This window comes from Capsicum annuum, chromosome 3 (assembly GCF_002878395.1).
Source record: "Capsicum annuum cultivar UCD-10X-F1 chromosome 3, UCD10Xv1.1, whole genome shotgun sequence".
Taxonomy (NCBI): Eukaryota; Viridiplantae; Streptophyta; class Magnoliopsida; order Solanales; family Solanaceae; genus Capsicum; species Capsicum annuum.
In genome coordinates this window covers 3,090,198-3,105,884 of record NC_061113.1, presented here as the reverse complement: position 1 = coordinate 3,105,884, position 15,687 = coordinate 3,090,198, and the positions used below count along the sequence as shown (strand labels likewise).

At 33.5% G+C, this 15,687-nt stretch overlaps 1 protein-coding gene and 1 pseudogene across 1 annotated transcript; both read right to left on the bottom strand.

The window, feature by feature from the left end:
- Positions 1 to 3,838: 3,838 nt before the first annotated feature.
- Positions 3,839 to 5,697, bottom strand: LOC107864382 (annotated as a pseudogene).
- A 6,255-nt stretch (positions 5,698 to 11,952) lies between these two features.
- On the bottom strand, positions 11,953 to 14,097 carry LOC107864383 (6,7,8-trihydroxycoumarin synthase). Its single transcript, XM_016710737.2, has 2 exons — positions 13,165 to 14,097; positions 11,953 to 12,733 (listed from the first exon to the last, which is right to left on the bottom strand). The coding sequence occupies exons 1-2, from the start codon at positions 14,035 to 14,037 to the stop codon at positions 12,125 to 12,127; spliced, it is 1,482 nt and encodes a 493-aa protein (XP_016566223.2). The 5' UTR covers positions 14,038 to 14,097; the 3' UTR covers positions 11,953 to 12,124.
- Positions 14,098 to 15,687: the final 1,590 nt, after the last annotated feature.

The following is a 15,687-nucleotide window of genomic DNA, read 5'->3' as shown; positions in this document are numbered from 1 at the left end:
ATTGTATACCACAAAAATTCTATATTTGATGTTAATTCTTTCACACTTTCATCCTTGTAAAAGAAATCCAATTGCTTAATCTATTGGGAATTGTATGAGTGATAATGTACACATATGGCTCAACTAAAACTACAACCCATAAACATCATTAATGACTCCTTAATTATCCCATCATTCAAAATAAAAATCATGATCATAATCATCATTAATTTGCATAAGAATCTCAAAAGAACCACGAAGTTCAACACTTTTAATATTTCAAAAAGATTGGAGTGTCATCTATGTTTATCATCTCAGTTCAAAGCATTTTCAAAGGGCTTGAGAATCATGATTTCAATCATCCTTAACATTTAATGTTTTAATACTTTTATAATTCAATACTGTAAGACCCCGCAAAATCATACATTCATAATTAGCTCTTTAAGCTCCTAAAAGATCTTTGTAAGGTTCAACACTTAGAATATTTTAGCTCGGTGTTCAACATTTAGTCTCATTTAAAGCCTTCAAACTTTGGGGATTTAGTTGATGACCTTCCCGACCTCTGTTTTCTAATTTTCAAGTTGCATTGCAATAGGGCAAGTCAATAGTACATTCCGGGTGAGTTTCAAAATTTTTGAAATCCATTTAGGGCACGTTTAGATTTTGAACCAATAGATAATGGATATTAGGGGGCGCCGCCTAGATTATAGGTTATAGCCTTGGCCCCCTCCCTCAATAGCAAGGCGCCGCCCAGCTGCAAAAGGCTCTAGAAAAGACGCCACCTTGCTATAGCCTTTGTGCCCAGTTTTTCAGCATTCCACCTTTGTGCTTTGAGGGGTAATTTGATCATTTAACCACCCCTATATATATCAAAAACATGGAATTTAGCCCTCAATACACCAAATTATACTCTCTTTTCTCAATTTCTCTCTAGAACAAGAGCAAGGGTTTCAACTTAAAGACCCAAGTCCAAGAGATTTCACCGTAGATCTTTAAGGAACTTCCTACTAAGGTATGCATGGTGTTTATTCATGGATCCCTTTCATACATGAATCCCAAGAATCCTCTTTTAAATGTTATATCATGATATTTATGTGGTGAATTGATTATGTTCATGTTGATATGGTTGTATGACTACTAAGATTGAATCTTTATCATGCTTTCATGCAACCATGTTAGTATAGGGTTGAAATTTATGCAATAGAGTTAAATGGTGGAATCATATTGTATTTAATTGATGATCATACCTATGCCATAAATAATGCATGCAAGGTATTTGATGAAATGTCTAGTAGAGTAGGAATCATGAATAATGACTCAATTGTGGTTTATATGATAAATGCATGTCATTTACTCATGTTCAATATGACTCCCCTATAATTGATTATGCATTATGCTTGCTTGATAAAGTGTTCATGATATTAGAAGTATGTAATTAAGCCATGATTATTTGCTTCCTTGTCTATATATAAGATTATGACAATTAAGTGCCTCATAAAATAATCCCAACTATGGTATTATGTATTGTTGAGGTTGGTCATGTATTCAAGAAAGTCATGCTTTGTCAGTTTACCTCTATCGGGTCCTGGGGGTACTTGTACCCAAAAAATTTAGCTGTGTGCCTAGAGCCATGTCATGTTTTCACGATACTCTCAGTCAAGCCATGATTCTTAGACTTCAGACAGTCTTATGAGAGAGAAAATTTCAATAATCTCATGAACTCAATCAGTTTTCAAGTGTCATTAGTATTCCATCAGTCAACGGGATTTAGTAACTCAGTCCATGTTTAGATCAGTTAATCATGTTCAGTGCCTATTCAGATGGGAGTAGGATTCAGCACTAAGCGAACCTAAGGATAGGAACTCACCTGCTAGTTAAGGGTGTGATTCTTAGAAGCAATTCTTGCATTTCAGAACTACGTAGCCAGCATAGGTTGAGACATCATACCTGCTAGTTGAGGGTAGATGAGGTGGCTTAACCTGCTAGTTGAGGGTTCCCACCATTCTCATTAGAGTAACCTGCTAGTTGAGGGTCACTCACATATTGTCCTTACCAGTGGCGCGGTACTGACACCCTTCTAATTAGGGCACAGATTGGACCCCAATTCAGCTATAATGCATCATTCGGGGCATGTCGGTTAGATAATTACTTCCCACAGTCTGAGTAAAAGAACTCAGATAGTTCTTTAGAATTCAGGATTGTTAGATAGAGTCAACTCAGATACAGTCCATAACTCAGCTAATTCCATCAGATTCAGGACCGTCAAATACAGTCACTCATGTTATCAGTTATATCAGTCATCAGAACTCAGTTACCAGTCATGTTAGTTATCAGTAAATTCATGTTATCACGGTCTCAAGTACTATGTATGCATACATGTATTCTCATGTTCATATTAGTCAGCTAGCTAGTATTATTTATGAATATGAACCCCATGCATTTACCCTACCTCACATGCATACCAGTACATTCAAAGTACCGATGCATTTGCGCTATGGTGTCTTATACCATAGGTTCAGAGATACGAGCTCCAGAGCATCAGTAGATTCTAGATATTAGCAGTCAGTCGGCAGTGAGTCCTCATCCTCCGAGGATGATATGATTTGTTATTTCATTATTACAGTACTTAGTTATTTCAGTCGTCGGAGTTAGTTGGGGAGATGTCCCATCAACTCCTTATCCAGACAATTATGTTTTAGAGGCTTTTCAGAATATTATGTTTAGATAGTTATTTCAGTTGTTTTGAGTATTTCATACCCCTCAGATTTGAACCTTATGGCCCTTCAGCTTTCATTTTCTCATTATATACAGTATGTTATGTAGTGTACGGGTACAAATATTGGTCATGGGTTAGCTTGTGGTCCTTCGGGATCATGAGCACCATATAGTGTTCTGAGTACCACATTCAGGGCGTTACAAATACACTCTTTCAAACATGTTATTCAAAAATCCAAAACCCACCGATAGTGGTTATAAATAATTTGTAACAAGAGGAAAGATCAATATTTTCTATTAGTGATACAAAGTTCTCAAACCCTAGTATCAACCCTTCAAGAACATTGAAATAACAATTATAATTTATGCAATAATATACTCCCTCCGTCCCATTTTATGTGTCGCCATTTGACGGGCACGGAGTTTAAGAAAAAAGGGAAGACTTGGTAAAGTTTACCAAATTATCCTTTATTAAAAAATGTGCCAATATCTGTTTTTTAATTAGTGGGACCAATAAGGGTAAAAGGGTAATTTTGTCTTTAAAAAGTTTCCTAATAAGGAAAGGCGACACTTATTTTAGGACGGACTAAAAAAGAAATGATGATCCATAATTTGGGACGGAGGGAGTAGTATTTAATAACTTAGGAGTGTACAACATGACTAAAAATTGAGAGAATTTGGAGGGAATGCTTAGTTCAAAGCTTGTGGTAGTGAATTCTTGAGACAATCTTGAGTTTCTTGACTTGTAAAAATTGAGAGGAGAATAGCAATGTTAAAAATTGATAACTGATGGCTAATTAGGTCTAAAAGGGCTTTATGTCGTTTAATGGGGCAAAGGACCAAAAATCCCTTACCGCTAACTAAAGAAAACGAAGCGGGGCATTTTGTGCCCAGCACCGTGTCACGCCCTTATCACAGGGCGTAGGTAGCGTGTCACACCCTTATCGCGGAGGCTCATTGGTTTGGGGTCCTGAAATGAGCCCGAACTCTTTTCAAAAATTTTGAAACTTTTTTAAGTCACCCCTTTAACATCCCTTATCATGATTCAAGTAAAAAATTATCACTAAAAATGAGGGAGGGTCCGAAATAAATTGATCGCAAATTTACGGGGTCTTACACATAACAACTTCTCTAAAATATTACCTTAAAACTTTTTAAGAAATACATTTATTCTATCATTCAAAGTTTAGACTGATCACTTTAGAAAACTCGTCCTAGATTCACGTCTGAGTGTAATCTAGAAATAATTTTTAGCGATAAGGCAAAGCTCATTTTTCTTATGCATGGTAATTCCAGGTCTAACATTTGTGTCAACGTCCTCTTTTTTCATCCCATGAGGTAACTCCCAATCAAATGTGTAAAGAAGATTTGATAATGCTAGTTCCGCGGATGCAACCCCAAGTGCAATTCCTGGACATCCTCTTCTTCCTGCTCCAAATGGAATTAGCTCATAGTGTTGTCCCTTGAAGTCGACGTCACTATTTAAGAATCTCTCAGGTATAAATTCTTCAGGATTTTCCCATATTTCAGGATCTCTTGCAATTGCCCATGAGTTAACATAAAGTATAGTTCCTGCCTGAATTTCATAGCCTTCTAGTGTTGATTTTCCCATTGATTCTCTTGGCACTAGAAGTGGAACTGGTGGATATAATCTCAAAGCCTCTTTTATCATTGCTGTAAAATAAGGCATATTTTTAACATCATCTTCTTTGACAATTCCTTTGCTCCCAATTGATTTTCTTATTTCTTCTTGGACTTTGTTCATGACTTTTGGATTCTTGATCAAAGCTGTCATTGCCCATACTACGGTAGCTGCGCTAGTGTCTGATCCAGCAACTAATACATTCTATGTAAAGAAATTTACGGGAAAAAGATAGATTGTCAATTCAAGGTAATAATAAACACATTTGGTGCTACTTATTATACGTACAATATTAGAGGTGGCACAATTAATCGATCTTTGATAAAGTCACCCCCTTCTTACTTAAGTAAAGTTTGAAATGGTTGGATCATGACTCAATTTGGCACTCATATTTGATTCAAGTCGCTCATTTATATGTGTGTGTGGGGGGGGGGGGGGGGGGGGGGGTGTAGGCTTAAGACATGGGAGTTACCATTAGAATTCCTTTTATATCCTCTAGAGTGAGATCAATTGGTGTCGATTGCTCTTTCTTCAATTGAAGCAAAAGATCAACAATATCTCCTTCCATGGATTTTGGCCTATTGGGGTTCTGATGTTGTTCAATTAGCTCTTCATAAAACTAGTCCAAATCCTTGAAATTCCTCTCAAGTCTATCTGTCAATCCAGTAAGCTTATCAATCCAGCTTAAAGAAGGAAAAAAGTCGGACCAAAAGAAGCTAGCTAGCATAGCTTGAGCTTCAGCCAAAAGATGATCAAATCTCTTCTGTTCATGTGTTTCATCATCAAACCTAACACCAAAAGCAACTCTACAAATAATTGTAGTTGTTAGTGAAATCATTATATTGCTTAAATTTGTAACTTGAGAAGAAGCGGTTTGCTGAGATATTTTCTTGATCATTCTTGCTACTTCATCTTCACGAATTGGTTTATATAATTGCACTTTCTTGATACTAAATAGATGAAGCACACAAATTTTCCTCATTTCTCTCCAATAGTCATTATAAGGTGCAAAGGTTATGTCGCGGCCATTGTAAGACAATTTTTGTTGCCCAAGAATTGAAGGTTTAGTACAATATACTAAATCTTGCGTCTTCAATACTTCTTTTGCTAATTTTGATGAAGAAACTACAATCACAGTCTCAGAACCAAGTTTCAATGAGAAAATTTTCCCATATTTTTTGGAAAGTTTCCAAAAATAGAGATGAGTGGTTAAAGTATCATATTGATGCAAATTTCCAATGAGTGGAAGCCCTATTGGACCTGGTGGCAATGTGGTTTTTCCACCCTTTTTGGCTTTAGGAAGAAGAAAAATAAGAATGATAGGAAGGGCTACAAAGAGTAGAAAGAGCATCATTCTGTTTGTTTAAGTGCCTAGCTAGTCACTTGATATCATGTCTTTTATACATGGATTATTACGTTTAGTGTATCTCACTTATCTTGATTTTATTCCTTACAGTAATTTTTCCTTACTAATATCCATTTTCAATTTACTAGTACTTGTTTGATATTTTTGGAGAGAGTTAGATTTTAGTACAGAGTTGAAAAATCTAGATCCTAGATGCTTTTCACCCATTTATGAAGTCTAACCTTTTATGTAATTGTAACTTTCATGTTTTGTTTTTCCTGTTGAATGGTTTCATGCGAACCATATAATATAGTTAGAAAATGGAAAATATGAAAGTGAAGTGGAACAAATAATGTGAAATCATGCAACTTTCTCCCTCAGACATGTGCAAATATCTAATTTTTTTTTTTTTTTAATGATATTGCTTGTTGCAACACGAAATCTCCCAAAAACAAAATTATGGTTTGTACGGCTATGGGTGTCAAATGGGCCGCGCCGGTCCAACTCTGAACCGGCCCTTCTATTTTAATCGGGTTGAGGGTCGGTATTGGCGCTAGACGGGCCGGGCCGGGCTAGGCCAAACAGTAAAAAAAATAAAACCCACCCTAACCCAGCCCACTTAACCCAACCCGGTCAAACCCAGTCAAACCCGGTCAAAAAATATAAAAAGAAAAACTTTCTTTCAATATACATTACATATACCCACCTATATACATTATAAATACGTTAAATAATATATATACACTATATATATAGTATATACTACATTAGAATTTAAAAAATATATACACATATACATAATTAGTCAATTACTCATATATACACACCATTCAATGTATATATACTACTACTTATAAAATATACTACAATATACATACATTACAATATACATAGATATACTTATATACTAATTTATAAAACATGTACACATGTATATGTTAAATATACACTTCTATAGAAGATATATACACGTGTATACGTACCATTCAATGTATATATACTACTACTTATAAAATATACTACAATATATATACATTACAATAAATATAGATATACTTATATACTAATTTATAAAATATATACACATGTATACGTTAAATATACACTTCTATAGAAGATATATACACGTGTATACGCACCATTCAATGTATATATACTGCTACTTAAAAAATATACTACATTATATATACATTACAATATATATAGATATACTTATATACTAATTTATAAAATATATACACATGTATACGTTAAATATACACTTCTATAGAAGATATCCAATTTATAAAACATACACATATATACGTTAAATATACACTTCTATAGAAGATATATACACATGTATATGCACCATTCAATGTATATTTACTACTACTTATAAAATATACTACATTATATATACATTACAATATATATAGATATACTTATATACTAATTTATAAAACATATATACATGTACACGTTAAATATACACTTCTATAGAAGATATATGTACAAATAGACAAAACATATGCTACTTAATATAATAAATTAATAATATTTGGTAGTAAATTAATGACATATTAGAATTAAGTTTTTAATGTAAAGTAGAAAACTAGAAATTCAATTTAAAATTTTAAATCGTTAAATGAAAAAATATAAAAAGCAAGGACTAAGGAGTGAATGAATTTGAGGAATTTTATTGATTGCAAAATGATCCAAAATTTAGAATTTACATGAATGAAAAATCTACAAATTATGCATCATTTTTTCCAACTCATTTAGGTTAATATTAACGGGAACTTGCATAGGTTAGTCGAAGTCAACGGGGGCAAAATCATGCATTGGACTTGATTCTGCTGTGTTCTCCCATGAAGTCATAATTTGTTCAAGTTTCAGATCGTCGCTCGACTCCGATTCCATTCCTTGGTTTCTTCTTTCCGCTCTAATCCAATCTCTGAGGCAAATTAGAACATTCATTGCATTGCTTCCCAATGAGTGTCGGTTGTCTCCAAGCTGCTGTTGTCCCTGACTAAAGGCGCTCTCTGATGCAACAGTTGACATTGGAACATTCAAGATATCTCTAGCTAATCTTGAAAGCACGGGATATTGTGTTTTATTACTCCTCCACCAATCCAACATGTTGATCCGTCGTATGCGATCGTCTGGTGCCGTCCGAAGATAATATTTTAGCTCTTCCCGATAAGTTGATGTGTAAGTTCTCTCATCAACACTGTTCCAACAATTTAAATCATAAAACGAATCAGAAAAAACACTATGTGCTGGCCTTTCAGAAGATGATGGCTCCTCTGGAGGATGAGGAGTGACAGTTGGAGTGATATTTGTAAGTACGGTTAAATCAAATAAATCAGCATAGTGATTATATAATTTTTCTATGTAATCCTTTGCATCAGCCGTAGCCGTCCACAAATCAGGTTGTACTTGTTCAGAATTATGGATAGTATTTATTTCTATGTTAGCATAAATAAGAGTACTAAAGTGGCACATAGTATTATATTTCATGCACGAATTTAGCATAGCACCAACCAAGTAAATAGGGGGAATCGGGAAAAAATATTTTTTAAATTTCGTAAACATGGCGTTAACAGCTTCGTTATAACCTTCTTTATTTTTATATTCTTTGAACAAACCAGAAATATCGGCTATATATGCCAAAATATTACAAACAGTAGGATAATAAGCACCGGAAAATTCAACCGTAGCTACATAAAATTTTTCTAAAAACTTAACAAGATTATTAATTACAACCCAATTAGAATTATGTAGCATGCAATCAGCAGAATCAGCAAATGAACCGCAATGTTGGTTAAAAGTTAGTGTAATAGGAATTTTATATTTATAACAAGTTTTTAAAAATTCATACGTAGAATTCCATCTAGTATCAATTTCCTCAGGCATCAAAATCAGTGTAAGTCCATTTTCTTGACATTTAACTTTAAATTCTCTAATTCTCGATCTACGATTATTTCCTTGAATAAAACCAACGGCAAGACGAATTTTTTCAATATAAAGCTCAAAAAACTCAAGACCATCTTTTACAATTAAATTATATATATGACATGCACACTTAATATGAAAAATTTCAGGCAAGGGCGGAGATAGCAGAGATTTTAATTTTTTTATAACAGTCTTGTTGTTAGAAGCATTATCAAAAGCAATACATAAAATTTTATTTTCGATACCATAATATTCGGCAATTTTAACAATAAAATCAGCAATAAATTGTCCAGTATGTTTACGATCTTCATCATATAAAAAAGCAAGAATACGTTTTTGCATCACGAAATTACTATCCATCCAATGACAAGTAACGGTTAAATAATCATTTTTATTTACAGCACGACCAAGATCAGAAGTTAGGGACAATCTACATTGAATATTTTTTTAACAATGTTGATAAATAAAAATAATATTGTGAATGAAGTCTAAAAATATCAGACCAACAAGTAGTTCTAGGAATACCGTTAAACATAGGATTATAAATTACTTCTATATAACGAATAAAGGCATCAGAAGAAGGAAAACTAAAAGGCAAACAACCCACAGCTACTATTTTATCTATTTCTTCTCGGTCCCTCAATTTATTATACTTCTTCGCTACGTGACCGGTTGCTGGGTCCATTCTAGTTTGCGTTAGCTCACCAATATACCCACCACCTTGTGCAATATTTAACTCTCTTTTGTGATCTTCAGTTATATGTCTTGTTAACGTACCCGTACCCCCTTACTTGCCTCCATTTCTATGCTTATATATTTGTTGACAAATATTGCATTGCACCTCAATATCTGATATACGTTCAAAAAATTGCCATGCAACACTAGTTCTTTTACGAGGTCTTGGGGCACTGGGAGGACGAGGAGGGAGATTAAGCGATTCAGATCTAACGTTAGCATCTCCTACTGCGGGTGTCTCAGGAATATTTTCATTATCTTCGTCTAAATTAACCGCATCTACTTCATTTTCTTCTTCTATACCGTAATTTTCCTGAGCTTCTACATAATCCATATCGTGAGCACCTACACCTATTTCTTCCTCAAAAGGTGTACTAAGCGGTACCGGAGGCGAAGACACACAGTTATATCTACTACTTGAACTACCTCTACCGCTAGTAATTCTCTTTTTACTACCACTACCGCTTCCGGGACAAAAAATTTTAACACCTTTAGTAGCGAGGTTTCTTAATTTATCCATAATATAAATTAAATTAAACTAAAAATATTCAAAATACACAAATATAATAAAATTAAATATTAAACAATTAATACAATAAATAAAAATTAAACCTAAGAGATGGAACGACAATACCAAATTTTGAAAGTATCCGAAGGTTGCGATTTTAGAAACTTCCGCTCGTACTTTGTAAACGAAAAATTAAAAAATTATAGTGAACACTTTAAGTAATTAAATATATTGAATATTTGAGAATTGAGAATTGAGATTTGAGAGAGAATGAGATTTGAGAGAGTGAAAATTTGTGTGGAAAATGATTTGAAGTTGTTGGGTATTTATAGAAATTTTTTTGGGATTAATATATATTTTTTAAAGTTAAATTTTTTTTTTTTAATAAATGGGCCCAAACTAGTTGTTTGGACCCAAAAACTGCTATATAGCCGTTGGGCTAACGGCTAGTTTGGCCCAAAATTCCAATTTTATTTTTTTTTAAAAAAAAAGGTATTCGGACTGGGACGGGACGGTTAACCGGCGGGCCTGGATCGGGCTTGGTCCGGGCTGGGTTAACCGAGCTCATTTTAAAAAAATAATTGATTTGGGATCCGGAACCCTAAAGTCCTAGGGCTTACCGAGCCGGCCCACTCGACACCCTTATATGTTCCTGATGTAACTTATAAGGACATAGGCCATGAAAGTGAAAACAAAAATTAGAAGAATCAACCTAAATTTTCGTCCACCCAATAATTTACGTTAAGAATTATGGTTTGTAAATTGTACCTTGATGTAACTGAACCATAATTAATAAGGATATAGGTACATGAAAGTGACACAACAAAAATTAGAAGAATCAACCTAAATTGTGTCGTCCACACAATATTTTAAATGAAAAATGGTGACTAAACCTAAGTAGATATTTTATCCAACAATGTAAATTAAAAATAAGTGGAAAAAGTATATAGAGATACGAATGACAGCCATATGCCAGTTTCAATATTGTATGAACATAATAAACCTTAGCTTTCCATTAGATATTTTCCAACTCAGATTTTTGTAAAGCTTTTGTGGTTGTTCTTAAACATTTATCTACGTATTTTAAAAACATGAATGTGTTTTATGATGAACTAATTGAACAATGCAAAAATCCATGGAAGGGACATTCTTGATCTTTCGCTTCAATTGAAAAAAAAAGAAAACCAATTGATCTCACTTTGGAGGATATGTAATTTTCCAAGTCTTGAATCCACCAAGCTATTACTACACGCGTTCCTACACATATTTAATTAACACATATGTACATGTGTATACTTGAACGCATTTAGAGGTGACAAATGAACGGAATAGTGTTACTCGGCCACTACTTGATGGCACTGGCAGAGCCAAAATTTTCACTAAGGCGTTCAGAAGTAAACATTCGAACTAACTAAGGGGATTCAACATCTAATATATATATATATAAAAATAATTATAATCATGTATATATAGTATAATTTTCCGTCAAAGGAGATTTGAACATGAATCAAGGGTAGCTCCCTGATTGACGGGTGATTGAAGTAACTTGTTAGAAATTTCATTTGCCTGAACGCCCCTACTTGGAATTGGCATAATTTTTACCCTTAAACACTTTGAGTTTGAAAAAAGTTGTCGAAAGTAATCATGACATTACAAAGAATATAACAAAAAAAGAATCGCTCGACATAAGTTATGTTTTAATACAATAATATAACACAAATTATGCCTTCAAAAGCATAACAAGTTATGCCACTTAATTCCTAGGGAACTTATATGGATAAGTTTACTTCAGAACCCACACATTATACCACTTGATTGATATTCACTAGTCATCCCCTCCTGTCTATAGTTGGTATTACTGCAACTGAGATGGTATTCTATATTTGATGTTGATTCTTTCACACTTTCATCCTTGCAAAAGAAAGCTAATTGCTTAATCGTTTAGGAGTTGTATGAGTGAAAATTTCACACTTTCATCCTTGCAAAAGAAAGCTAATTGCTTAATCAGTTAGGAGTTGTATGAGTGAAAATGTCCTCATATGGCTCAATCAAAACTACAACGTATAAACATCTTGAAATTAAAGCATACAATTTCACTAAAAATATTATCGACCTTAAAACTTTTTAAGAAATACATTTATTCCGTTATTCAAAGTTTAGACTGATCAGCTCAAAACTTTTTAAGAAATACATTTATTCTATCATTCAAAGTTTAGACTGATCACTTCAGAAAACTCGTCCTAGATTCACGTCTGAGTGTAATCTAGAAATAATTTTTAGCGATAAGGCAAAGCTCATTTTTCTTATGCATGGTAATTCCAGGTCTAACATTTGTGTCAACGTCCTCTTTTTTCATCCCATGAGGTAACTCCCAATCAAATGTGTAAAGAAGATTTGATAATGCTAGTTCCGCGGATGCAACCCCAAGTGCAATTCCTGGACATCCTCTTCTTCCTGCTCCAAATGGAATTAGCTCATAGTGTTGTCCCTTGAAGTCGACGTCACTATTTAAGAATCTCTCAGGTATAAATTCTTCAGAATTTTCCCATATTTCAGGATCTCTTGCAATTGCCCATGAGTTAACCTGAAGTATAGTTCTTGCCTGAATTTCATAGCCTTCTAGTGTTGAGTTTCCCATTGATTCTCTCGGCACTAGAAGTGGAACTGGTGGATATAATCTTAAAGCCTCTTTTATCATTGCTTTAAAATAAGGCATATTTTTAACATCATCTTCCTTCACAATTCCTTTGCTCCCAATTGAGCTTCTTATTTCTTCTTGGACTTTCTTCATGACTTTTGGATTCTTTATCAAGGCCGTCATTGCCCATACTACTGCAGCTGCGCTAGTGTCTGATCCAGCAACTAATACATTCTATATAAAAAATTTGATGGAAAAGAAGATTAATTGTCAATACATGCATGTACGTCTCAATAAAATTAGTTGTCTAAAACCAAGCTTCAATAAAAAGATACATAACCTTTAACTTCACATATTAATATGATTATTAATAAAAGTAAAAATTAATTCTAGCTAAAAAATATTGTCATTTGTTTGGAATATATTAACTTGAAGCTTATTTATTAATATGAAGTTTGAGTTGTTTAACAAAATTAGTCAATCTTTAGTAAAGTCAACCTCTTCTTACTTTAGTAAAGTTTGAACGGGTTGGATCATGACTCAACTTAGCCCACTCATATTTGATTCAAGTCGCTCATTTATACGCTTGTGCATGTGTGTGTGTGGGTGGGTGGTTGGGTGAGGGGGGAGGGAGAAGGTTGTAGGCTTAAGACATGGGAGATTACCATTAGAAGTCCTTTTATATCCTCCAGAGTTAGATCAATTGGTGTTGATTGCAATTGAAGCAAAAGATCAACAATATCTCCTTCCATGGATTTTGGCCTATTGGGCTTCTTATGCTGTTCAATTAGATCTTCGTAAAACTCATCCAAATCCTTGAAATTCCTTTCAAGTCTATCTGTCAATCCAGTAAACTTATCAATCCAGCTTAAAGAAGGAAAAAAGTCGGACACAAAAAAGCTAGCCATCATAGCTTGAGATTCAGCCAAAAGAAGATCAAATCTCTTCTTTTCATGCGTTTCATCATCAAACCTAACACCAAAAGCAACTCTACAAATAATAGTACTTATTAGTGAAATCATTATATTGCTCAAATTTGTAACTTGAGAAGCAGCAGCTTGCTGAGATATTTTCTTGATCATTCTTGCTACTTCATCTTCGCGAATTGGATTATATAATTGCACTTTCTTTAGACTAAATAGATGAAGCACACAAATTTTCCTCATCTCTCTCCAATAGTCATTATAAGGTGCAAAGACCATGTCGCGACCATTGTAAGACAATTTTTGCTGCCCAAGAATTGAAGGTCTACTACAAAATACTAAATCTTGTGTCTTCAATACTTCTTTTGCTAATTTTGCTGAAGAAACTACAACCATAGTAGCAGAACCAAGTTTCAATGAGAAAATTTTCCCATATTTCTTGGAAAGTTTCCAAAAATAGAGATGAGGGGTTAAAGTATCATATTGATGCAAATTTCCAATGAGTGGAAGCCCTATAGGACCTGGTGGAAATGTATTTTTGCAGCCCTTTTTGGCTTTAGGAAGAAGAAAAATAAGAATGATAGGAAAGGCGACAAAGAGTAGAAAGAGAATCATTTTGTTTGTCTAATTGCCTAGCTAGTCACTTGATATCATGTCTTTATATAAATGGATCTTGTGTTAAAAGTTAGACTAACGTGTATCCCACTTATCTTTATTTTATTCTTTATAGTAATTTTTCCTTACTAATATACATTTTCAATTTACTAGTACTTGTTTATAATTAGATATTTTTGGAGAGCAAGTTAGATTTTAGTATAAAGTTGAAAAATCTAGATCCTAGATGCTTTTCACCCATTTATGAAGTAATTGTAACTTTCATCTTTTGTTTTTCTTGTGAATGGTTTCATACTAACCGTATGATATAGTAAGAAAATGGAAAATATGACCACATATGCAAATATCTAATTTTTTTTCTCTATGATATTTTTTGTTGCAACTCGAAATCTCCCAAAAACAAAATTATGGTTTGTGCCTTGATGTTGATGTAACTTATAAGGACATAGGCCATGAAAGTGACAACAAAAATTAGAAGAATCAACCTAAATATTCATCCATTCAAAAATTTATATTAAAAATGTAGTGTTTTCACACAAAATTTAGAAAACTTTTCAGTACTACAATGAAAACATGTTCTCCACCATGTGTTTTCTGAGAGAGCTGGTTAGGCCTGAATAAGACGGAAAAATAACCCATTCTTTCGTAGAGAAAAAATCTTTATTTCTACTAGTGACTTATTTTATGTGCGTAATCATATACCATCTACGTATATACAAGTGGATCATTACAATACAAACACAAGTTTGATGCGTATTAAAATTGACAATTAATTTAACAATTAATTTATAAGAGACTCACACGTTTACTACTTTGTGTTTATATTTGACTTCATCCAACTCTAAATCCATGCATCAAATAATTTGTGGCAAAAAATAAAAAAATAAAAATAAAGGAGAGATAGAGTACTCTCTCTTTTAAAGGTATAATAGTATTTTTGGTTTTTATGATTATGATATCTGTCTAACAATATTGAACCTTCAATTAATTAAAGGGACGCATCATCATCCATTTGCTTGTGATTCTTTTCAATTTTTACCTAATTTTCGACCATTAAAACTATTTAATTGACTCTGTATAATATAAAATATGTGTCATAGAAGTCGCGAAACAACATCAGCACTGTTCTTATACACCTTATCTAAGACGTTCGCCTAGTGTTTGATGTTTAGACACCTTAACATGTTGATATGTAATTGTCCAAAATAGCCCATTAAGAAAACCCTACTAGCCCAACCCATTAAATGGTGGGCAAGTTAGACCTACCGAATCGGTTGAATTAATTTTGTCACTCCTTCTCTAGCGTAATTTTTTTATATTATATTATAGGAGAAAGGACAAGAATACCCACTCGGCTAAAATAATTTCGACCGAGTGGCCATTGATTTTTAAATTTCAAAATATAGCCATTTATGCGGTATAAAAGTGTATCAATGCGGTATAAAAGTGTATCAATGCAATATAAAAGTGTATCAATATAGTATAAAAGTGTGTCAATTGGGTATAGAGACTGCATGCGACCGACGGATCAAATGGCTAAAAACCAGAATTAAATTGGGTCGACTGGCTCCAATTGTCCAACTTTTACATGGGCTGGCCATTTCTCTTCAAAATGGTCAGCCCATGTAAATAACATAAATAACAACCCTT